The sequence below is a fragment of the Diachasmimorpha longicaudata genome, chromosome 15 (genome assembly GCF_034640455.1).
Source record: "Diachasmimorpha longicaudata isolate KC_UGA_2023 chromosome 15, iyDiaLong2, whole genome shotgun sequence".
Lineage (NCBI taxonomy): Eukaryota > Metazoa > Arthropoda > Insecta > Hymenoptera > Braconidae > Diachasmimorpha > Diachasmimorpha longicaudata.
The window spans coordinates 4,520,608-4,546,534 of NC_087239.1; the positions used below are offsets into that span (position 1 = coordinate 4,520,608).

The window sequence follows — 25,927 nt, forward strand, 5'->3', positions numbered from 1 at the left end:
AGATGGTTTTAATGAAGAATTTAATGAGTGACTGTGAATCAAAAGAATTACTCAATAAATTCACATTTTACCGTGTACTTCCTAGTTGTTTATTAGATTGTTGGTATTTATAAATAATTATGTAACATCGAAGGTGATTGTTATTTATTAATAGTATTTCTAGTAACCTACAGGTCCACGAAATCTCTTTCTGCCATCGACCTGGAGGATAAAAGAGAAAAATCTCTTGTAGATTTCCTATTACCAAAAGTAGTGGCAAACTCGAGACGTTCCATAACCTCAATGGTGACGTGAGGAACAGCAGACCTCAGGTAAATTATTTATATTTTTAGTTATAGACTTACCAAGGACCTTTTGCACTCATATAGAACGAACCTCAGAGCTTGACAGTCTTCCGGAACAGATCCATCCGTAGCCTTGATGCACTCTTTAGGTGTTTTTCTTTGCTGCAAAGATACCATCATGAATAACCTCGTGAAAACAGCACCACAATCCCAACAACAGTCAGTCTACTCAACTATCTTGCAGCAATCACTCTCCAACAGGCAAACCTTCAGATCCGCTCTGACCCCAGCACATCTTGTCTGATCCTTCAATCGTTCATTCTTCTTGGAAAACACCATCCGCGAGGGTCGAGCACTGGTTCGTTCGGGTTTTTCGGAATCTTCCGACATTGCGTCAACTTGAGACTCCAACAAAACATTCACACGGGGGATCTTGGTTCTCAGTAGCAATTGTAGCAAAACACTGCGTAGCAAACACTTCGAAGCGGGGGCGAATGAACTACCATGGTGGACGTGACTGTCGGTAAGACATTGACACTGACTGGGGCCTTTTTATCGCCAATAAATAATATAAATTAATAAATAATATAGATAACTCAATTTTTCCAACCCCGTTGGATTCGTGAGGCAATTTCCGATTTTTCTGGGGGTCCGGGAATTTTCTAAAATCGATTTTTTTCGTTTTTCGCATGGCATCGGTAAGTAATCCTCACTGCCTACAGGGTATCTGCAAATGGTGACCTCTGTGTGTCCCAATAACAATCAAATTTATCGTCAGCGTTCCCCGATGTTGATTCTAGTAATTGCGGTGACCACCACACCTCCCAGTAGCGCTCGTCACCGTCTCAACCCCTCGCCCCTCATCCTCCTCGATCGACTCATCAGCATCGATACTATCGAATCCTTGACAATCGTTTCCCGCGACAGCGATACCCAGTACTCCGCCGGTGAACAAAGACCCCCAATCCCCGAGTTAAAAAGCGAGAGTTTATCGCTTCCTCCTTCTCCCACCCGTTGTGGAGTCTGCACCGCCGCACCAAGGGGGAACACATTCAACGCGATAGTCGGCAATATGGCCGGCCAGATGTGCCAGCGGTAGGGTGTACCAAAAATCATCCGAGTGTTGGACAAAAAAAAAATCCCAGTGGTTTGTTGTGTGTGCGAACAGTTGAACTTTTTTATTTAAACAATCGTATTGCAGTTTAACACTGAGTACTGTTATTATTTATGTCGAATTATCGTAAATCGTGCCCGAATCTTGCGTGTTTTCATGGTATCAGTGATATACTGTGCAGAGGAAGAAATTCATTGTGCATGAGGGCATAGCACTTACCCCCCAGCTCAGCGACCATGACGTGAGTTGAAAAAAAAACTTTTCTGATCGAATAAATGTGGAATTATCTGGAAATTGTTGGGCCCAACTGACGGCCGTTGGTCCATTGCCACCCCTTCGTTGTGGATTTGCCTCATTGTTTATCCGTCAATTGATCCACTCCCTTTATCCCACTCGTGCGATGTGTCCGGGTAAAGGGCGTTTTTCTTTTTCATCCCCCGGATAATTCTCCAAAAAGCATTATCAGTGCTAAATTAATGTCATTCGCCTTTGCCAGGTCATCAATCCGGGGAGGGGACAGTAATGACGTTTGGGACGTCCTCTTGACACCCAGAATTACCCGTTAGCCTCGGACCTCGGTCTCCAGTCGTTGGGGCACATGCTCGTGTTTTCACGGGATTTTCCCGTTCGTTGAAATCGAAAGCACGCAATCCTTCACTCGCATTTCCTCACGACTTTTTTTTTATCGTTACAACACACCTACCGGTATTGTTTAACGTGAGGCTCTTGATGAGTGAAAAGGAAATTCACTGTTCCATTGTGGTGATGGTATTTCCATTGCACGCGTGGAGGAGATAATGGGGTAATCGTGGTTGTTATCGGTGTGATGCACTCGAATAAAATGACACATTTTACCTGAAAAATGAAATCAGTTGATGCATTGTTCAGATACTGATTGTGAGTCAGTTGATGTTTCACAGGAGTCTGTATCGATAAGTCATTGGCGTAGATCAGCTCAACTCATTTTGTATGTCGCATATGTCGATGTATTTTGGTGGTAAAACATCATCTGGGAGGAACCCAGGGGATTCTTCTGTCCCTCAGGCATTTTCATACATTCTCCTGTTTAACAGCCAAAGTTGACCTCTTTCAGCAACTTCCCCAGGGTATTTCGTGCAACTTAAATTACATTTGAAGACATTGTTCCCGCACTGTGGGTGCTAGTCATCCAGTCGTTGTCATTGAGAAACCCCGTAATTACACCCGCAAGGACAGCATTGAGTTATTAAACCAGTCTTCGAGGCGAGTTCGGATTGACTTTCGACGTTTTTTTATCGGTGACGGTAACTACCACGATGACGATAATTAACCAAGTGGGGAAACTGTTCGAGCTTAGTTGGTCTCGGCTCAGTTTTTGGAGAATATCTTCTAATCTAGGGGAGATAGCGAAAAATTCGTGATAACCTTTGGAGGTTGTACACCGCAGTATAAAAAAGTTTTAACGAAAATTCCACTGTTGCCTCTTTTCAACATTTCCATATCTTTTATGTCGCAAAATGTGGTCCTCATGTTCCAATTTAGTGTCTTTTACTTTTATTTTTCATCGAGAAAAATAATATTTAAACAATTCTTTTTCCTCAGGACCTGGCGAATATTAGAAACGTTCGATGAAAACCTGAAGACAATCGTCGTAAGAGACTTGAGACATTTTTTATTGCTGGCCCCAATTGATTTTTAAATTGAATGGGAAAAAAATCAAATCGAAGTGAGAAAGTCATCGGCATTTTTATTCGTACATAGAAGGTATCGAGGGGGGAGGGAGGGGGATGGATTAATACTTTCGTGCTGGGCTTTATTTCGGGAGACCCCAATTGGCAAACGAGGGAGGGTGGCCCTCGTGACGAACCCATAAAAACGGGGATATCCAAAACCAACTGTGTGACACAGACGGTTCATTGGCGGGGGGGGGGGGATCAAAGGGGGGGGGGGTGAATGTACTGGACTGATGTGTCCTTGCCCAACGTAAATATATGTTTTGTGAAGAACGACAGCCTCGTGAATTCGACCACCTTCTCCTTCTCTCGGTGATTCTTCCCTTTTTATCGTATTTTTCTCGCAATTCTTTTCTCGTCTACTGATGCATTTGCGCGTTGTTTTTCACACGGGCAAAATGGGGGAATTCTAATTTTACGGAGCGTTCGAGTATGCTGAGTTGCAGGAGTGCATTCAATGCTTGGGAGGGTATGTGCTGGGGTTTTTTTCAAGACACGCATCGTGAGGCAAAAGTGCCGGCTAAGATTATTAAATTAAATTGCTAACTCTGTGGAACAATCGGGACTGATCAGTTCTACCCTCTGACATATTTGATTCAATTTTTTAATTTATTTTTAACGAAATATCCACATATTTCGTTAAAATAGTTCTCACGAGGACATTTAATCTTCACCTCGAGGTTGATTAAAATTTTTGGCTGATGATTTAATCAATCGTATCCCTTTTCACATCACACAGTTTCGTTCCACAATGTTCTCGGGTCCTCTGAATAATGCACAGTTCTTTCCGATTCAGCGGGGGAATTGCTAGGGGTGGGAGGAAGGGGAAACTATGCATTCATCCTTGAAGTGCATTGTCTCAGTGAGTGTGCTGGCACCGATGAGAGCTCCGAAATTTTCTGCATAATTAAGCCCCAGTTTTCATTTTTTTTCCCCCTTCATTTTGACGTTGAATTTTCAACTTTTTCCATTAATCGTGACAGACTCATGTTGGCAATTGTTTAATTATTTATATGTTATGGACGATGAGCCGAAAAAAAATTGAATAGTTGAACGTTTTCAATGCAATTATTATGTATTTTTGGAATTTTTTCCATTCAATAAATTGCAAACTCATGGAGTGTGTAATTTTACCCAACCTGAGCTCGTATTTTCCATATCTCGCTTACGGATATTTTCTCTTCTTCCAGTTTTATTCATCCTATTTCTTTGTTTCATTCCGTTGTTCTTTGGCTTCTTGGAAAGTTGAACGGAGACGTTTCGTTTTACTTGATACATACATTTCTGGCGTCTGGTATTTGGCGAAAACGTGAGCCCAACAGCAAAACTATGATACCAACCTCCCCAGGATTACTTCTCTCCCTTTTATTTTTATGATAAAAAAAAAAACTTGTACTAGCCATTTTCGAGGGAAATACAAACCAAGAGTTGCTAGCCGAGTATATACAACTTGAGCCTGTTTCACTGTCTATATACTACGTTGATTACTTGATGCCACCTGCCTTCCTCCTGCGAGTCTCTCAGCTTTATTTCTGCTTCGACGACCCATAAACTACTCGTATTTCATACTGCTGTTGCCGTGTGTCTCCAATGACAGGGTTTCTTATTTGTGGAGAAATGGAAAAAGCATTTTTTAGGGGAGGACATTTTTGCAATGAACCATTAATCCATCCAATAATTTTTTCATTTTCTCGTCGAGCTATTGGAAATTTGATTCATCCAAGGGTCGAGATCGACCAACAACACAAGACAATTTCTCCAATCACTTTTAGCAATAAATCAGCAATTTTGATTGAAAAGGAATTTTTATGTAAATTTTTTATCGATTTTTAAAATTAAATGAAATGTTTTACATGTCATTTATCGCAGAAATTTTGCTGCTGCGAATTGTCTCGTGTGTAAACTGAAAACTCATCCACCACACCATTGGTAGACTGAATCTGGAGATGCCAAGCCGTAGGTGTTCACCGCTTCTTATATGGACTGGTTTGTGTATGTACCATCAGGAAGGAAGAAGTGCATCGACCGGTCTGATGCTCGTGCATGAACAATCGTTGTCCATTCGCCTGACTCCATCAACATTGTTGGAAACTGGATGCTGGAAATATGAGATGAAATTCTCGATGAAGACCTCCCGGGATTTCTCCCCCAACTCCACCCGGTCGACGACAACGAGAGCAATTAAAATGCCCAGATAATTAACGATGTTAATGTACCACATATGACAGTGAATAGCATACCGTCAATCACGTACACCGGGAAGCGTGAAATTTACGTGTGGATTAATTCATTTTTTTTTAATTTATAAACACTTGAGTTGTTATCTGCGGTACGCCTAGACGTCCCCTGTACAGGACGTGCGAGGAAGTCACGGTATCTCGCTAGCACACATCCTCTCTGAAAACTCCGGTCTTTTTATTACGCTCTATACTGCCTGGCGTCAGTATAGAATTAACATTTCATCGTGATGTATACTTTTACCTGATCCATGCGAAATGCTGAATGAGTTACGTGTGAATCTTGATGTGTGAACTCTACCCAGAGCTTTCAGCAATAGTGGAAGAGGGAAAAATAGTCATTGTTGGTGAGGAATTAGTTCAACTGGAGCAGTTGTGGAATTCAAAATTTTCCATTGGCAGATTGTGGATCACGAAATTACTTGAGTCGAGTTGTTGAATGGATTTTGGTCGGTGAATATCAACTGATTATTTGTTGGGGGATCGAAGGATGTCGAGGAGAACGGTGAGCAATTTTTCGCATCTTCTGGAGGAGGAAAATACAATTCACTCGGATATTCACGGGCGGCGAATAACGGTGCATGGGGAAGATGGAGTCCAGGGCACCTATGCTGAATGGAGACAAAGAGGAAGCAATCTACCACGACAATTGTCACTGCAGGAATCCTCTTGGGGATGGTAACATCTTGATTATATTCGTGGACCACATATTTGCTCTATTTCGAGGAAATTCTGGTGGCACTGTCGATATTGAAAATGAAACGAGGAAAAACAGAATTTTCGAATGCAATTTGGGGGACTGTTCGATTTACCTCGACTTATTTTCTTTCCGTTACACCATCGTGTCGACTTCCTTTGTGCTTGTCCTCGCGCAAATTTTCAACGAAAGACAATTTCAAGGACACGTGCGAATGATACTGTCGTCGCACAGCGAATTACGGTGGACTCACGAGCCAATCGATTGCCAAATCGAAATCGTCGCTGGTACTTATGGAAAAGGAATTGGGACTCCGTGCTCGGACAATCAACAAATTATTCGCACGTCATTTAGTCCGTTTCGTTCGGTGGGTACTCTTGGAGTCGCCCTTTAACCGTCCGACCGCGCGGCTCATTCGCGTGTGATATGCGATAATGGGCCGGGATTTCCTTGTCGGTGATCAGGTGCCCGATGAGAAAATGATGTTATAGTGGGTCAACAGACGATGGGGCATTACGGCGGTTGGAGGGTGGGGAAGTCGTGTTCTTAGTCGATTTGTCCTTTGATTGATTTATTTCTGCGGCTGATAAGTCAGCCAATTTTGGGGAATTATTACTCATCAATCGAACACTCGAAGTTGAAGATGGAAATTTATTTTTCGAAAATTTAGCATTATTTGTTATTTTAAGAAGGAATTTTATCAGCTACCGGAACATCACAATTATGACATGATGTTTAATGGCGTATCTGGCTCGTTAACGAGTGCTTTTATGACACAATATTGAGATATCCAGCGACTCATTACCGAGGTTAATGTCTGATTGAGAAAGTTCTGGAATTTGCTCTTTAACGAACCTCCAATATCTTATTTTTTCAGGCACAACATTGAAAGTTATTTGAAAAAACTGAATAAGCAAAAATAACTAATTACTCACAATTAATTACTAATCGACGCAATGATTCTCGTATTTTCAGTGAAGTGAGCATATCCTCCGCCCGCGCATCGGTGATGGTCTACGACGACGGTATCAAACGATGGATACCCAGTGGCAGTTCGTCGGGCCTTTCAAAAGTACAGCTGTACCATCACGTTGTTCACAATACATTTCGCGTTGTTGGACGAAAGCTCCAGGACCACGAGATCGTTATCAACTGCGCAATACTGAGGGGACTCAAGTACAATCAGGCTACGGGTACGTTTCACCAGTGGCGAGACAACAATCAAGTATATGGACTGAATTTTTCGAGTAAGGATGATGCGGATGCCTTTGCTAAAGCAATGCTCCAGACACTTGATGTGAGTAATGTTGTTTCGTTTGATAATTATTTTTCTTTTTTATCATCTTGAATTTTGCCATTTTCCTTATTTCTCCTTCCCTCAACGGAATTATGAGAGACTAGAAGCGGCTTACTGTGATGTCTACGTCGCCATCGTTTCAATTAGACTCTGTGCTCTAGCCTCTTGGCTTCTTTCATCTTTCTTTGATGAACTTCTTTCCATTTTTTTTCTGTGAACATTAATGCCGGTAGCAACTTCCCCTGATACCTGCTCCACTTTTTTTGATTTTTATTTGAGGATATATAAATGGGACACTATCTGCAAGTGGATGGGTTCCCAAAGGTGTTTCACAGATACGAAACACGAGGGTCATGATAGATCGTAATTTCAAATTTTTCTCATTCATAAAAATCTCATTAGTCCTTGAATTGTTAATATGTTTTTAATGCATTTTTCTGGGTCTGTTGTCAACTGGAAAATTTTCTGCTAACAGCCAATGGCCAAATTTAAATGATGATTGTTTCCGTTAGACCTTTCAAAGCCATCAGCCTTCTCATTCTACTTGATTAACCCCATCTCGATAAATTGAACGCTAATTGTCGGTGCATTTACGTAGGTGCTGAACAATGGGAGTAACATATCGAGAAGTCTTGTTCCAACTGTCACGCCGGCTGGTCAGCAACAACAGCAACAGCAACAGCAGCAGCAGCAGACTGTCTACTCTCAACAACCTCAGCAGCAGCAGCCACCGCCGTCTCAGGGGGCGACCCAGTACGAGGAGGACATGGGATATAGGTACGAAAACCAGTAAGACCATTATAAATTACAAAATTATTTTTAAACTGCCATGAAAAATATATAATAGTTGAATATTTTCAATAAAATCGTACAAATAAAATTTTCTGCGCCCAAAAATGATTCCTGTGAGGGAATAATTCAGTAAATAATATCCCTATACCTCATATTTCGGGTATTGACAGAATAATTCGTAATGAAATTTAAAGACTCATTTCCTGGGTGATTGCAGTAAATCCCAGGGTCAGTGCACAGTGGACACTGTAACACGCATCTCACTATCACTCGGTCAACAGTTTGCGGGGGGTACAACGTCCTCCTCAGTGCCCTCGACTCCCACCCTAAATCAGAATCATCACCCATCCATTAATAATGCTGTCAACATCACAGCGCCTGTTACGAGGTGATTTCCGATTGCTAGAGGGTTCATTAACGATAGGGAAAAGAAATATAAATTCGGAAATAGTATTCCAATTCATCTGTGTACTTGTTAGCTTGAAGAAAAAAAAAATGATATGCATGTCATCACTTCCCCCATCATTAATCACGTAATTCTTACTCCTCCCACGTACGAACTGTCATTACGACGTTCAGCGGGATGTGATGGGATGATATTGACTGTGACACAGTGTTGAATGAGGTCATATGACGGTGATGTTTAGACAATGTCGTTTAATGACCCCTTTTCTAGGTAGCTGGTTCCTAGAGGTACATAAAACATTACGTCTATTGTTGAATACGTTAGTCTCTAGCTGGCTGACTGATCTTGCTTGGCATTACATACGTCGTTTATTGAGCTGTACGAGGGATAGGCGAAGGCACGTCTCGAGTAATATTGGCTGTTTTATTTTTTAGGACCATGACTAAGGAAGACGTTGCCATTATTCAGGAGCGTAGAATGTCTCAACAGAGTCAAGGTGGGTGAGAACATTATTTTTAATACTAAAGTGGGTGCATTAAAAAAAAATCGCTATATAGAATTCAATAATCTCCATGAAACTCCAGGTTCAAACGGAGCTCTGGCAGTGTCTCCAAGCTACCAAGTCCAGCCACAAACCCAGCAGCAGCAGGTGCCTCCGCAACAGCAGCAGCAGCAGCAAGCTCAGCAGCAGCAACAGCAGCAGCAGCAATCAGGCCACCACAGAACGTCTTCAGCGCCTCCAGCGCCTCAGCCCCAGGCGCCTCCAATGCCCGGCCCCATGACAGCCCTCAGGCCGCAAATTTCGGGTCCCCCAGCACCCCCTCCAGCACCCCCAGCGCCTCCCTGTCCACCCGCGATGATGAACCTCAACTCAGCCCCAGTGCCACCCCTCATGATTACTCAGTACGCACAATCACCCTCCCAGTGCAACCTGTCCAATCAATCCACCCAGCAGTCACCCTCGATCTATGGTAGTAATCAAAATCAGTATACAAATAATCAGAATCAGTATTCAGTATCGGGTAGTCAGCCAAATCTCTATGGAAGTAATGCTAATTTTCAAGCTAATCAGTATGCAAGCAGTCAAAATTCACAGTACGGTGGTAGCCAATATGGCAGTAGTAATTCGATAAATCAGTATGCCAGTACACCGAGTCAGTATGCCCAGGGACAGGCCCAGTACACTGCTACTGGACAGGGACAGGGACAATATGGACAGACTGGAAATGTTAATCCTTATGGTACCCCAGTGAATAACGTGAATCAGTATGCCAGCGGTGGTGCACAGCCTGCTAATGCATATACACCGGTTGCAAACACCGGTGGACCACCACCACCTCCAATGGGACCGCTCGGAGGTCCCGCTGCTCCACCACCACCCCCACCCCCACCCGTACCCAATAGCTGTGCTAATGTTACGTCCAACTGTGAACCAGCGCCTGATGTTAATTCACTTGCAGCTGCTCTGCAGGCTGCCAGATTGAAAAAAAAACAGGTGGGTTAATTTTTGGAGTCTCATAATTCAAGATTATGATAGGTATTGGAGGAAGGTCAATGGATAAAAAAATGTTATGGCTTTAATCATTTTGGTGATTCCAGCAAGCCCAGCCAGTTGAAAACAGTGGTTCCAGCACGAGCAGCAGTGGAAGCGGCGGTGGTGGTAATTATGGAACCATTGGACGTGGTGGTGGCGGTGGTATGGCCTCGATGATGGACGAAATGGCAAAGACACTGGCTCGTCGTCGTGCTGCTGTCGAGAAGAAACAGCCCGAGCAACCACCAGTACGTCCATCACCTTGATAATTATTAATTAAGTCATAACAAGACCGACATCGCGTTCCGCTCGGCCTATTTGAATTTACCGCCTCGAACCCATTGACTAATGAGGACAGTCTTGCGCATGATGTTAGCATATGTTATACGTGGCGAACTTAATTTGTGTGCATGTTTTCTGGTAATAGAATAACAATACTAATGTGTCAATAAATTATTGCAGGAGCCAGAGAGTTCTCCAGACAAGAAATCATGGGACAAGAGTAATGCATCGAATAATAAATTTTCAAATGGCGCAGAGTCACCAAAATCAGCTCGGAAGAGATTTGGCTCAGCATCGGAAGACACCCTTCTCAAGGTCAATGGTATTAATGAGGGGGCTTTTCTCACTGCTCAAGAAATGGAAGCTTTTAAAGCCGAAATCATCAAGGAAGTTAAAAAGGAGTTTCAAAAAATGAAAACTGACATTGTTGAAGGTATGTTTCTTACATGAGCTTAATTTATTGATTCATTGAACCCTTTTGGTGACCTAGAGCGTCATAAGTAATTGATGAATACATTTTTATAAAAATTTTTTTTCAATAATAGAGCTTAGAAGAATAATAATACTAAAAAATGATTATTAATTTGGATTAAAATTCACTCTAATGGTCACCAACTGGGATTTCTGAAATCCTAGCGTTTAACAACTTGCAGGAATATTCATTATGATTTTTGATGAATTTTTGCAGCTCTGAAAGTCGAACTCAGCAGAAGGTAAAGAACCGAGGATAATATTCCATCAAGAAATAACGGTATTTATGAGAGATTTGATTAGATAGGTGAACTACAGCATCATCGACATCAACATACGAGGTTTTTAATAAAACAATAATAATAATACTATTGATAATAACGATAAAAAACATTCGAGGATAAACGGAAAGAGATGCAAGCGCAAAAATCGTGTAGCAATATCCGTGTATATCAGCCATTTGTGTGTAAGTACTTTAATCTTAGATTAGTGAAATTGAAGTTTTCAATGCCCCAATCTGTCATTGATAATTGACGAGGAGATAATAATTGGACCAATTGAGCTGTCACTGAAATTACCAACGCACATTTATCAAATATTTTACTTGAATTTCTGTTAGAGATGTGACTGTTGGAACAGTATGCCTTTATTACTGTAAAATCATTCGATAATTTTAAGGATTTTTTAACGTTTCATTGAATGGGACTTTCTCAGCTTGATTGGTCCCGCGCGGTATAATGTAGCTTAGTCGTCGTTGATTAATTTATTGAAGTTCAATCTAAATCAAACAGACGATTTAATGCACAAAAATGTACAGTTCACCAGTGGTCGTGACATAAATTTTTGTAATTCACATATTACATTCTGTTCTCCAGTAATTTTTTTATTAAAAATAATGAGCGCTAAAGTTATTCAAGATTGCATTTAACGAGGTACATATCACGATCATTCTGATACATTCCGTTGAATTGTTCTTCAGACTGATGACGCAAAAAAATTCAGGTCATGCTTCAATCCTGTCGGATTATTTATGTGATTCATTAATTATTAGTTAATTGGACATATCCAAGATCTGCGTAGTGTTGACTTGGGTTTATTCAAACAGTTCGCGAAATCTGAAAAAAAAAACTAAATGAAAAGCACCAATTGTTTTTATTGGAACAAGTGTCGATTGGTGAATGAACTTATTATTTTCGAGAAATCGTTCGCACAAGGCTTTACATATTAATATCTCATTGGCGAGTAAACGAGGGAGGCATGGTAATCTAAATTTTAATTGCGAAAAAACTCATTCGTTTTCTGAATAACTCAATTCTATCTACTCAATCGTGATTAATCGTAAGAATGCATAATTTGATGGTTTTTTTACAGACACGTACTGATTCTAAAATTCTTCACACTTTAGTTGCCTTCAAGACTGAATCGGAAGAAAACAATCTCAATAATGTAAATAAACCGAATGTGATTGATATGTGGTGATCCATCACGTCACATAAAGCCTAGTGGTCCTCTGTGCACTGTTAAATACAGCACAAAAAATGAAGCAGTATGGAACGATAATCTAAGCTAATTAATAGCTTTTGATATAATTTATTCAGCGACTAAAATTACGAAAACAATGTGCACTTGATTATCCAACTGACGACTGAAATTCGTATTAACTGAGGGGAGGCTGCGGTAAAATTTATGTATCGTGGAAGCTGATAATTTTTTTTCCCGCATTCTCAGCTCAAACACAGATATAAAATCCCTTCCATTTTTTTACTTTTACGAGGACATTTTAATCCGATAATTTTTGTAATAATTTGGTGATAGTTATAAATGAATAATTGGCGAGAAAAATGTTTACTATAAAGTTAATAATATTTCAAAGGCTGATCGCTGTATTTACACAATTTCCACGCACCCAAATGCACATGCTTCTGCTAAAGGTTTACAGCTGTATTACACCATGCAAAAAAAAAATATAAAAACGCTTGATAGATTTTATATTTAATCGATGACACGGGGAAATAAGTATTTGTGTTCGATTGATATGTCGAATAATCCTAGATACGCTTGTCCCTTGGTCATTCACACAAACGCAAATGTAAATGCAAGAGAAATTGGATTGATCATCTGAGTAAGATTGACGGGATGGGGGGTATCTCTTAGCTTGTGAAATTGATTAAAATATCGTGAAAATAAATTGAGGAGTAGAATAACTCTCTACACCGGGCAGAATAAATGTTTCTTTCTTTTCTGATATTTTCAATTGACAGTTGACTATTTCGAAGAGAAAATTGTTCTTTATAATTCAGACATAATGAATAATATTTTCCTTGACACGAGTTTTCCGTTTCGTAATAAAATTAACCGTTAATAATATTATTTCATATATTTTATAACGATCTTGTAAATATAATTAGTATATCTTCCACACTAAATATTTATTTTCATCCATTCTATTCCTATTAACGTAAATTAGATCATTCGAGTGTAGTTCGAGGTGAATAATTGATTTCACCGAGCACTTGTGAAGTTTTTTCGTGTCTCGTTAGGACAGTAACGATGGGTTGTGCACTAGGAGGCGTTAGACAAATTTAATTCGTAAAATGAAGCGCTATGAACTATTGAAACCCTGAGAATCATCGGGCGAACCGGACGAGATACCATTAAGTTGCTTGCAATAGATGTAATTGTTTTTTTTTCTCGTGAAATTATCCGTTACAATTTGTATTGCATATTGTGATATACTTTTTATAATGAAGAGATTGATTGCTCTCAACACAGATTTTTTTTTCTTGATACGTGGAAAATTAAATGGCATTTGCAGTTCAATTCGCAATTGAGCAAAAATCGTTCAGAGGTAGTCGAATCATTCGACAAATGAGGTTTTCGTGGGATCAGAATTTTATTAAAACTCACTGCTACCACATGTAGACGAATAAATTCTAGTGTAATTTTGTATTTTTGTACTTTTGCGATTCATTGAACTTGCTGGATTCTAAAGGAATCGATTCTCATGGAGATTTCGATCGTTATCGATGGTGAAAATGCTTTGAACTTGACTGCGCAATTTTTCTTTCACTCGTTTATTATGTCTAGTGAAGTAAGTGCGAAATATTTTTTATTCATTGCGAAATTATTATCTTTATTCGCCGAATGATTCGTTTGGGAGTGCCTCTGTAAGCTACAGGCGAATCTATCTTTGCTGATATTTTGCTGTTATTTCGATTTGATGATTGAGGATGTTCAAGAGTATGGGAAGTGCAGTGATAGTGATGGGGAAGGATAATTTTATTGGCATAATTGCGTCATAATTTATATTGTTTCGCTGGTAATTTTGTAAGAAATGAAGAGAAGGAAAATCTTGAATATCCTCCAGGTCCATTGGTCGCCCCGAACTCCCAACACCGTGGGAAAATACTGTTGACTCTTCACCTCCCCCTAATTTTTATTTAATAAATAAACAACATTAGCAGTGTGGAAAGTCAGGAAGTATAAATATTAAAAAGAAAAAAAAATGAGAAAAGTATGAAGCGATTTGACAACGCCACATAGTATTTGAAATCTAGATGGTAAGTTATGTAAAAGTAATTTGTATCAAGGCATAGATATAAATTTGCAAAATCGTACATAATTCAGCGATGAGCTGGTGAGTGAGAGATCCACTGATAATGACAGAGGAGTGAAAAATTAATCGAGCGATTCAGAACTTTTACCGCCGATTGAGAAACGCGAGGTGAAGGAACGAAATTATTTGTATGTAAATGAACGACAAACAATAAAAGTATCGTATACCTATAGCTCTCAGTGTTAATTATTCGACCTTGTGTCATTGCTGTCAATTAATATTTGTTTACCATTTTTAACACATGCGGTGTTGGAATCTTAAGTCGACCGATCTCTGGGACTGAAACCCCGCCCATAAAATATTGGCGATTAGCTCGATTATTTTGTTATAGTGTGTGACCTTAGAATTTTGAAGAAAAATTGGAAAAATTACAAATTTTCTAGAGAAAAATGGGAAAACATTCCAATTTTTTTATTTTTCTTTCTGACGTTTTAAACGTCACAATTTCATTTTGGAAAATAATTAAAAAAACAACGACTGTCAGGAGTATTTTTTTCTGAGACACGTATTTTCCCTGGAAACTTTCTCAACAACTTGTCATGTAATCACGCTATGAGAAGCTCGTTTTCTCTCCCCAATCAATCCCCAGAAAAAGTAGGGAACAATAAAAATGCACTAGACAGGGAGTTGGATCCTGCGGGTTGTGGGACAAATGTGTTAGTGGGTGCGCATTGGATCGATACTGGAATGAAAAAAAACCGTTCCACTGGGGGTCTCCCACTAGTCTGCTTTTCTGCGCTGACTGCCACGACTCTCATAGCACATGGACAAGTAGTGGGGAAAAATCCAGCGTGAAAGAGAAAACGACAGAAAATCCGGTGGTATTTTATTATGTACTGTAGTGCGACGAAGAAGGCGAACGGTGACGATGCGCTGACGGCGTGGCGGGTGTTATGTTTTATCACTTTTGATCGAAAAGTCAGACTACCACGGACCTTCGCTGATGACTATTTCAACGCACTCGAGTGGAAAGCACTTGTTATTGTTGAAAATTTCCGAAGCTATTTGGAGTTCCTCTCGTTGCTGAACAGTTGTTGAAGGATTGTACCGAGGTGACTGGATGGACAATTATCAGACAGGATATCATAGTCTTGGAGATTCTGCTGGCAGGTCCCATATGAGTTGTGCGTAGACACTGGTGAGTTCGCCATTTCATTATTTATTCACTCTCTATTTTATTTTATTCTCAAGCCACAGCAGTGCTATTATTTCCGTGAATACACTCACGTTCTTCAGTCTTATCTTACTGATAAGTACAGTGTTGCATGTGGATTGTTGGTTGATGGTGTTGGTGACTTTGTGTCTTTCAGATGAATTGTTGACACATGCAGAGCTGGGGAGCATTAGAAAATTCGAGGAATGCTTCAGGGAATTTGTGGAGCCACGTGTCAGTGACAGCCCGATCTCTGGGTTGCTCCATCAACTACTCCAGTGGACGAACATGATCTCCACCAGTCCGAGCTGTCAATGGTAGGAAACTCCCGAGGAATTCGATGTATCAACTGACTTGACTTCGAAAGGCACCTCAGTAAGTCCTGCTGCTGAATGAGAGTTCTTGTTTTGATGAATTAAAAGGTCACTCAACATCTCGTGATGACGACATTCTTGTCCAGACCACCAGAGAAAATCTGGAAGATTTCACATTGAAACCAATTTTTGCAGATTGAAATAACGCGGGCAGTACTTTCCTTCCCCCCCGAGGACTGAATCCGGGTGTTGCCGGAAGCTCAGAGCCGGCACCTCAGCACAGATACCTTCCACCGGGCCAGGGTGTACGAAGAGTTTATAAATAGTCACTCACTCCTAGGTGGTACACGAAAAACGACAAATTAAAAATATAGCCAGGTGGTAGGGGTAAGAAAGGGAGAGGAGGAGAAGTTAGCCATCAGCCTGTGGTATTAAAATAGAAAAGAATGTTTTTGGAATCCAATTGGACTTGGTTGGCAGAACGATGGGGCAATATGGCCGACTTGGCCGAGCGGGTTGACGATCTGATATGCAGTTTTGATTCGTCTGGTGATACAACAATGGATACATTATCAATGCTAATATTCGGTTGGATGCTGTTCGGTCTTATTGTCCTGTGCGTTGGTAAATACATTTACAATCGTTTTGTTCTTATCGATAAAATTACAACGAGTGGAGCAAGTGGTGGTGTTGCCAGTGTGTCCAATGTATCGGGGAAGGAACATGGGGTACATGGAATTGGTGAGAGTGTCGTGTCAGCTGGAAGTATTGCCAGTAAATTACTCACGCAGGAGAAACCCATCAGAGTTGCAATGGCGAAATCAGCAACTGCCAGTGTTGCTGGAAGTGCTGGTGTCATTGGAGTCAGTGGTGGGCATGGGGGTGGAGGTGGTGGTGGGTATGTACCACCAACACCACCGATGAGAAAAAGATTGACAAGAAAACCATCTGGCTCGCTGTTGAGTCCAGCGAGGAGCTCGAGAGCACTTCATTTGCCGGCTGCCACTGGCGCTGATACTGAGGCTGTTCGCTGGGTTAATGAGCTCGTTGTTTGGCTACACTCGGATTTGGTCATACTTAATGAACTACTCGCCTCTTGGGTGCTCTCACTCAATCACTTTGTCGCTAGTTCGGTCGATGAGGTAATGAGTGTTTATTTGTATCCTGGGGGGTGATTTTTTCGGGGGATTTTTGGAGTTTTATTTATTTGGGGTTTCGATGGCTCAGGGGATTGCTCTACCGAGTATCAATCAATTCGTACGTTTGACAGATTTATTTATAGATCGTTGCGCGGTCGGTTGGGAGAGCATGTCTACGAACTGTTACAGTTAAATGTTACATGAGCTACATGTATTATGCATGATGTTTTTTTATTGCGAGGGGCCTGATGTCTTTTATGGGAATTAATCGGTTCGGCAATTTTTTACGGAATTTCAGACGTTCTGGGGTGAATTATTCATCTAGAATGTGCATTCAGTACCACTAGGATAATTTATAAACATTCAGGGCTGCGGTAAAGAAATTATTTGCTCGGAATTATAACAATTTTCTTTAGACTCTGAAGTTTAGTCGAGGAGCGATTTTATGGCGAAAAAAGCCCATTGATTGTCCTAAATGGTTTCACTATTGAATTCGATTTTTGATTGACGTTTACAAAAGAAATTGACGCAGTCGTGATGAAGCCAACCCCAAGCACTTAACCCACTTTTCAAAATGAGATGGGTTGAATCATCATGAGATCGATGAATTGACCTCGATTTTTCCCATTGCCTCTAATCAAACGCTGAGTAGAAAAATTCGTGCCAGAGTGATAAATCCACTCTGGGAAATGAAACTTCGACTTCGGAAGTTCATTACTACTCGAGGAATTCAATTACAATGAAGTCACCAGGCGATGAGTAAATATAAACATTAGCTCATTCGAGTTACCATCGCGAATGGGTATGGGAGTCGTGCAAGGTATTCAGACATTCTAAAATTTTTTATAGAATTAATTGAGGCCTTTGTTATGGTCATTTCCTTCTCTCTAGCTTTTTGAGGGCAATCCCGTTACGTCATATGCGGTGAGAGAGTGGGGAAAATATATTTCGTCATCAGCTGTCAACGGCCTTGCCTTGTGTGCGTGTAGATGACGTCATACACCGAAAATAACGCTTGAGTACACGAGGAGAAAACCGGTTTTCTTCATCGAAATTTCATCGTTTTCTTTTTCGATTTCAATTTTTACGATTAGAATTTATTTTATTGACATTTTCGGATACCAAAAATATGCTATGAATGAAAAAAAAATAAGAAAAAATTATCATTTCTATTAGATTTTTAGTGTATTTTTTATCGAGGAATGTTCTCAACTCAAAATTTCCTACTTCGATAGTCTGTTTTCTCACTCAAAAAATCACCAATATAAATAAAAAATTAAATTCTATTGCTCTTTTGTACTGAATATATTTGGATCCCATTACTGTACGAGGCCATAATTTATTTTTAATAATTCCAGCATGGAGTGGGTGTCGAATTTGTCCGGGTACTTCCGGAGACACAATCGCCTTCTCTATCAAATATCTTCTGCGAATGTGATTCTAAAAATGACGTTGTGAGTATTGCGTATTTTACAGTTCCAAAAAATTTTATTTATCGTCTACAATAAAAATTTCCAAGTTTCAAGTTCCAATTTATTTTCTTTGTCTGCACATCCGAAGGAGAAAACAATTTCTTCAAATGCAGTTAAGTAATTCAGCGTTGTCTAAACCTATTAAATATTCTCCGCAGACGATAACATGCGATTGCGAAGCAACTCCGGCACTGCAGCTGAAGGCATTCCGACAAAAAGGTGATAAAGTTGAGGTCAGCCATTATCGTGCGAATGTAAATCGCTTTCGAGCCCGGTTAAATGTTGTTTGTATCACCGAGAAACTCCTGATGGACTTGAAATGCGATGGCTGGCCAGAGGTAACTCCCACTACCTGTTACAATGATGAAATTCAGCTCGATCAATTCGGCTGGATCAATTGGTTCCAATGAAAGATCATTCTGATTAATTAATTCTATGTCCATTAAAGGTGAAGGTCTCACTGGCCCAAGTGGGAACCATTAAGAAGGATCTCGACGAGAGCCAGCTTCAGGAAGTTGTGACTGAGATCGTGGTTGGCGCACTGAGGGGCACTAATGTCCATCTCAATCTGTCTAAATACCCCACTTGTCCCCGACTCTGGCGGGATCCACCACCTCACACTGGGTATTCAGTGCCACTCCACTACGACAGCATGGTAATGATGAATAAATTAATTAATGAACTGTGGAATTTTTTCACCTCGTGATGTCTGAAAAGTCAGTGGCTAGTGCTCATTGTCACGACGATTGAATTTCAAAGGGTCGTCCAGAGTCAACGGCACCGCAGTACGTATCAGGTGACAGACGTTTACTGGTTAAAGTTGTTCGAGCAACCGATCTCGGAGGGAAGGAGGGATGCTCCCAGCCGTATTGTGTAGTCGAATTGGATGAACCACCGCAAAAGCACCAGACATCGATTAAGAAAGATACAATGAGCCCGATTTGGGACGAAGCCTTCCTGTTGTACGCAAACGTTGACATAATTCCTGCGATAATAATTCATAATGTTGTACAACATTATTTGCATTAATAAACGTGATATTATTTTAGCGATGTCAGTCACAATACGTCGGAAGTACTATTGGAGATCTACGATAACTTGAATAAAAGTCAACGATTCCTGGGGCTGGGAATTGTCGGGGTCGAAGAGCTGCTCGTCAATCCGAGCCAGAGGCAGATTATTCCTCTTCAGGCGAGACCCTACGAAGCTGATGAAGTCACTGGAACTTTGACTGTCGAAGTAAAGTGAATTCTAGCAGAAATATTTAAGGATATCCACGAATTTTTGCTATTTTTCTATATTTGAGAGTTTGAAAAATTGTTATAGTTTTTCAAGCTCATGTCCTCACACCTCCATCGAATGTTAATGGATATCCTTAACAATTCCAATGAATCTCGAGTAGTTAGTTTGATGATTCGTTGTTGTCTTATATTTTCTAGTTTCTTTTTATTGAAGGGGCCGAGGTGCCTCAGATTGGTTCGAAGCCCTTCAAACTCAAGGAAGCTATAAAACCAGTGTCACCTACCCGCACATACAGCCCAACCAGCCAGCTCAGCAATAATAGTCTTAATTATAACAATGGTAACAGTACACTTATCTTGTACGACTCTACTGCTCAATCAACCGGGGGTAATTACCGATTACATTATCTGGAGAAAAAAAAGCATCTGCACCTGAGTGAAATCCACTTTCAATATAAAACGAATAAACCCTTTGGTCTCAATTTTTTTTTATTCATTTTTGAATGTTGGTAGATCAGAATTTCCATATGAGATAGACATTTCTACTAACTTCTCTTTCCCAAATTATTATTGCGGAATTGTCTTTGCCCTCGGGAACACTCTACAGTGCAAGGTTAATAAACATTTCGATGAAATTCGTGGGTTTCAAAGTTTTGCTTGACCCTTCGCCATCCACCCTCTACCTCTTGTCCTCAATTTAGAGTTCAGTAGTGGAGAGGTGAGACTTTGTTAATTTTTACTCCATAAAAAAAATGTTCTGTGGAGAATTCAACGATTTTTCAAGATGTTATCTTCTAAATTTATTTTAATTTTTACGTAGAATACAAAAATAGTCCAGATCACTTCATTATCCTAATATTAAAAGACAAATTCAATTCCCTGATAGAGAGAACTAATTGCCCAAGTCATCGCCTCTTTGCTACTGAGTCTTAGCATTTGATTAGTACGATAGAATTGGCATGAGATATTGAGAATGAATAGTCTCCCCTAAATAGTCGAAAATCGTGTGATTACCCATGGCATTTTTAATTATTATAATGAATATTTTGTTCTTCAAATTGAAGTTTACAGTCCAGGCGTTACGCTTTCTCATTTAAATCAGAATTGTCTTTTCTTTCAGACTATCTGACCAATGGTGCAACCATCGACTCACCGTACAGAACGGGACAGACGAATGGTAACAAGGGGACTCTGATTGTTCATAGTCAACAGAGGGTAAGTCCCAGAATAATTTAATTCTGTCAGAATCGTTTGCCTTTTTTTCTGTGAATCCTTTGAATATTTTATCCTAATGACTTTTGCGTGAATTTTTCTAATGAAATGTGTTCTGTGGCTTTATTTTTTTTATAGCAAGCTGAACGTCAAGTCGTCAAGGTAATTCCACTAACAATAATCCATTTCTTGGATCGAACCGTAAATTATCAAGTCCTCATTGCAGATTTTTTTCTGAATAAAGTCTTGAATTGTTGAATTATTCTAAATGTCTCCTGGCACGAAAACATATGCATAAACTAATTGTAAGAATCGTCCAGTGGTGCCAGGATTTATTTAAAAAAATGTGAAGCTTTTCTTTTCTATATTTTTGCATGGAAGTAGTTTCGAGTTTTGAATTTTGATTTTTGCGAGACTTCCAATGCTTAATTGACAACAGTAATTGATAAGAATAGAGTGATAGAGGTACTTGGGTTTTTGCACGTGAAAGATAACTCGTTTGCCTCCCACTATCAACAGGTTACACTATCAGAGGATGGCAGTTGGCAAGAACTTTCCCCAGAGGTAATAAACATAGGGTATTTTATTAACTACAGACATGGAATATGACAAAAAATTATTTTGCTCTCTCTCTCTGTAATTACTATTAATTTTCGCGAATACCCTAATGAGTGGAGTGCCACAACTGAGTTTAATCGAAAGAAAAATCGATCGTCACATTCCATGTCGAGATTGTTTGCAGTAGTCTGAACAATGCTGTTGCTTTTTAAATAGTTAATATTTTCTGCTGATCATTACGTGAATAAGAACGTTAATAATAATTATTTTAGCACACCAATCGGGATAACAGCGCTACATCAGGTCCGGAGAGCACGCCAAGGTCGTCGAATTCGGAAGGAACTAGAGGTGAGTGGCGATCAACATAGTATTCACAAAGTTTCAGATAACTTTGGGTTAAAATTATCCATTGAACTCCAACAGAACGGGGACGAACGCGAAGAAAACGACGTGACTTTTTCGGAACAATAAAAAAGCGCTTGAGTAGGTCGAAGACTAGAAGTAGATCGGCAGGACGAGAGGGTGATATTAATCACGAAGATGCTCACTCGAGATCGATATCCGCTGACAGGGCACGGGATCCAGGCTCAGGTGATTGCAAGTTTATTTTAGAAAATTAATTGATCATGTGGATGCACTGGGGACGTTGCAGTATTTTTTTTTATTTTCTGGTCGCAAGTTGATAAACTCAGTAATTATTTCCTCAATTCACGCATATTAATTATGATCTTTATATATTTATTTTAGAAAATAGAGGATTAATTGAGATTTTTGTTATCGTCTGTACTTTATTCCTTTAGTATCGTTAAATGTGCCAGGCAAAGAAGAGCACTCGCGAAGATCAAGTCTGAGTGAGGCCTCGGCAATCAGCGGCACGTCAACGAGAACGTACATCAACGAGGCATCAACACTAGTCCTAGAAACCTTAGAAAATGGGATTAAAAAGTGAGTGGTACTCCCCTAGCACTACACTTTATTAGAAATCAAATTAAATTAATTAATTAGATTTTTTCATCCAATTAAAAAAAATAAATTCTCGAAGTAATCGTGTTATTTAATTAATTTAAGTATTCAGTTAATCCTTTTTGTAAATAAATTTTTCCATAGGGCATTCATCATTTATTTCATTTGTAGGCACTACCTAGTACCCCTCTCCCTCGCCCAGAAGAGCAAGTGGAGGAAAAAGGGCACAAAATTGCACATATTCAACGACCACACCTTCATCGCGAAACACATGTCTGGGTAATTATCACAGATGTACTCCTTCGATTGGGCCGATCTTATTGAATTTTATTTTTCAGTGGGACCGTATGTGAAGTCTGCAAGAGGACATTAGCACGAAGATTAGGAAAACAGGGTTACGAATGTAGGGACTGTTTACTAAAATGCCACAAGCATTGTCATGTTAAAGTGGAGACCATGTGCTCGACATCAACAATTCAAAGCATAGAATTGTAAGTATGAGCTCAATTCTGCATTATTAAACAGTATATTTTTAACTCGTTTAAGCCACTGAGACCTCTATTCGCAACTTTTACAACACAATCTTCTGTTTGTTTTCACATTTAATTGAAAAGGTCCCTACTGCCAGTACTGAGCGAATAAAATAGGTAAGCCGGCATTGATAAAGAATGCTAATTTCAACGAAATAACTTGGAAACTAACTCTCATAGCATGAACGTGAAATTCACTCTGAATGTTTCTTACCATAATTTTACTGCCGTAGTTGCCGTTGCGTTGAGTTAAATTGCCATTGATTTTTGCATAATGCCTGTTTCCTGTGATTATTATGAATTTTTATTTGACGAGTAATATTTTAATGGAAGGCTCGGGCGAGAACTTGAAATGATTCTCAATAGATGTTCAGTTCTCCACATCTAATTAACTAATTTTTATACCAGAAGTCTTTTTTCAACATTTTCTTTATTGTGAAGTGATTTATTTATTTTTTTTTAATAGTGTACGCAGAAAAAAATATCCAAAAGTCGATTGCGTTCCACAATTACTAGATTTATTTAGGAATATCACTCCATTCCTTCTGATGTTGAAACGGATTTGGCATTTATTCCAGAACATACATCCGGACACCGCAGCTCGAACGGAAATTTTCAACCCGTCGATGCTGAAGCAACACACGACGGCTATAATTGATGATCCATTCGTCCACAATAATCAAAGAAGAATTTAAGTTGTTAAAATAGACCCTCCCTTGTCATTATTTCAGTACTTCGCGGTCAGAGTGACGGCACAGTAACAGTTGAGAGAGGGTCAACCAAATCTAGTCTAAAACACGACTTTTAACTTAGTCACACGCCCACAAATCTTCCATGTTTCGCACGACTGCATATATTTTATAAATAAATAGGAAAAGTCGCATTCACCTCCTTATACTGCTGGTAGATACATAAATATCCCAATATATTCACATCATGAAATATAGTTTTTGCCCCCTTCCATGATGATACCATCACTACAGTGAATTTTCTCACACCATCGAAACCTAAATAACGCGGAGAACAATTTATTTCTCGCTCTGTCATTCGAAAAATACCGAGCAGAAAATCACCCCAATCATCTCAAGCGAAACATTTTTGCAAACAAATGAGAATAATCTCCATTAAGAATGTCCAAGTGAATTAGAAAAAATTTTCCCCTTTTTGCATTGAATTTAATTTTTTTACACTATTTAATTTATATTTTTGAAGACAAAAACAAGAATTTAGTAAAAATTACCTGGAAAAAAGGAGAACGGTCTTTTTTTTTACTTATTAGCGTCTTTTATAAATAATTTCGAAACTTGCTGAAGATGTAGTAGTTTAGTTGTATTTTTATTGGTAAAAATTCGAAGGACAAATAGAACACTTGGATATTCTTCATTATTTTTTTCGACTTGAATTTTCTTCTCGCATTATACAATAATATATCGTTAACAAGTTATTTATATTAGTACTTAAGTTGCGATATTTTTTTAAATACATTTATCGGTGTGTAACCATGGATATTTATAAAATGGCGAATGAATTTTGCAACTATTGACTAGTTACCGAATTCAATCCACGAATAAGCGTACAACTATAGTATAAACAAAAGGATTGAGAGAGGACTTGATTATTCGCATCGCATTTCGTCCGACCACACGTACACACTATTTGGTAAATTGTTTTTTCAAACACATTCAATCAAATAATGAAAGTAAATTAGATTTTTATCGATTTCGCGGAACAAGAGGACTAGTTGACATTAGAATACTTCGAATTTTCTTTTTCATGAGAATTTTTATGATACGATTTTATCGTCTACGTTAGTCTGAAACGACTGCAGAGCACTCAATAAAGAACCTAGTGATTAACGATAATTATTCAACATGGGCTGTGAGGGGCTTGGCGAAAATTATATGAAATATTTGAGGTGTTGGAGTGAAGCAGTTGCAGCAGAGGGAATTCTATGGAAAATTCTCTAACTCTGTACTAAGAAAAAAATATTTCTCGCTGATTTTTCGTCCGCGTGCACTAAGAATATGCCTAAAATTTCGTTTGTCAAATTTTCGACGCGATAAATAATCAAAAAGCCTTGTCAATTAAATTTACAAAACTTTTATTTTTCCCAATCGATAAAAATACAGCGAAATAAATCTCTAACACTTGTGGAAAATTTCAAACTCAACTAACGACTGCAGCACAATAAAAATGGAGTGAGCTGACACGCCACGTTAACAGAAACGAATATAGTGGCCCAAGGGTTAACAGTAATAGTGCCTCTAGATAACTCGTTGTACCATTGACTAGTATTCGGAAATTAGAGTGACAAAATCTATCGAAGGATCGAATAGGCTTCCTCTTTTGAATCCCCGAGATTCTCTGATTTCAAATTGTTGAAGAGTATATACAATAAACTTTAAATAAGACGATTATATCGAAGTGTTGACTTTATATTGCGCACACGTCTCCATAATAAAAAATACGCAATAACGAGTGAAGATAAAAATGTAAAAACAATGAATCAGGCAGGAAAAAAAGGAAAAATACATTATGATCGCACAACTTTCACCTTTTGTTTATTGATAAACCCTCCCCACCTCCCACAATCCCCCAAAAAGTCCAATAAAAAAATAATCTCCTCGTCCACTTTTGAACCACAATTCTGAAATAAATTCGCAAAACGATTGAAAATCAGCCAACAAATTCTCCTCGTGATATTGAAAAGCCCCCATGCCCCCACCTGGAAGACTCACGTCCCCACAAATGTATCAGACACCACCGGAGCCGGCAATAAACCCCAAAAGGACTGAAAAAAATGGCTACCCGATGTTTCCCCAATACCTCTAATACTCCATAATGACTCAAAACTCTAATAACAAACCGACTCGTCTCTCACAAAGATCGGAAACTCAACGAGA

The 25,927-nt window shown here is 39.3% G+C and overlaps 3 protein-coding genes across 13 annotated transcripts; 2 read left to right on the forward strand and 1 right to left on the reverse strand.

Annotated features, from left to right (window-relative positions):
- Positions 1-59: 59 nt before the first annotated feature.
- On the reverse strand, positions 60-781 carry LOC135169857 (cytochrome c oxidase assembly factor 5). The gene is made up of 3 exons (XM_064135245.1): positions 519-781; positions 345-446; positions 60-201 (listed from the first exon to the last, which is right to left on the reverse strand). Exons 1-3 carry the CDS (start codon positions 672-674, stop codon positions 160-162), a joined length of 300 nt encoding a protein of 99 aa, XP_063991315.1. The 5' UTR covers positions 675-781; the 3' UTR covers positions 60-159.
- A 508-nt stretch (positions 782-1,289) lies between these two features.
- On the forward strand, positions 1,290-14,614 carry LOC135169832 (protein enabled-like). Of its 6 annotated transcripts, none has more exons than XM_064135185.1 (10): positions 5,549-6,025; positions 7,020-7,341; positions 7,940-8,118; positions 8,351-8,521; positions 8,974-9,035; positions 9,124-10,034; positions 10,139-10,321; positions 10,536-10,788; positions 11,044-11,068; positions 11,130-14,614. In XM_064135185.1, the coding sequence occupies exons 1-10, from the start codon at positions 5,838-5,840 to the stop codon at positions 11,131-11,133; spliced, it is 2,298 nt and encodes a 765-aa protein (XP_063991255.1). In that variant the 5' UTR covers positions 5,549-5,837; the 3' UTR covers positions 11,134-14,614. The 6 variants fall into 6 exon arrangements, 5 of the variants coding, with proteins under 5 accessions (XP_063991259.1, XP_063991255.1, XP_063991257.1 ...); XR_010300257.1 differs by having other exon boundaries at positions 5,551-6,025; positions 11,044-11,292; positions 12,198-14,614; XM_064135189.1 differs by lacking the exon at positions 5,549-6,025 and adding an exon at positions 1,290-1,639 and having other exon boundaries at positions 11,044-14,614.
- Positions 14,615-15,007: 393 nt separating this feature from the next.
- Positions 15,008-25,575, forward strand: LOC135169830 (uncharacterized). 6 transcript variants are annotated; one of them, XM_064135175.1, is made up of 19 exons: positions 15,008-15,580; positions 15,753-15,970; positions 16,105-17,051; positions 18,407-18,502; positions 18,679-18,858; positions 18,969-19,175; positions 19,280-19,482; positions 19,570-19,759; positions 19,960-20,149; positions 20,882-20,976; positions 21,112-21,135; positions 21,493-21,537; positions 21,804-21,879; positions 21,955-22,122; positions 22,332-22,476; positions 22,666-22,773; positions 22,833-22,985; positions 23,109-23,141; positions 23,603-25,575. In XM_064135175.1, the coding sequence occupies exons 3-18, from the start codon at positions 16,356-16,358 to the stop codon at positions 23,134-23,136; spliced, it is 2,604 nt and encodes an 867-aa protein (XP_063991245.1). In that variant the 5' UTR covers positions 15,008-15,580; positions 15,753-15,970; positions 16,105-16,355; the 3' UTR covers positions 23,137-23,141; positions 23,603-25,575. The 6 variants fall into 6 exon arrangements, with proteins under 6 accessions (XP_063991245.1, XP_063991247.1, XP_063991244.1 ...); XM_064135174.1 differs by lacking the exon at positions 23,109-23,141 and having other exon boundaries at positions 15,186-15,580; positions 15,753-16,017; XM_064135173.1 differs by lacking the exon at positions 23,109-23,141 and having other exon boundaries at positions 15,186-15,580.
- The last annotated feature ends 352 nt before the right edge of the window (positions 25,576-25,927 follow it).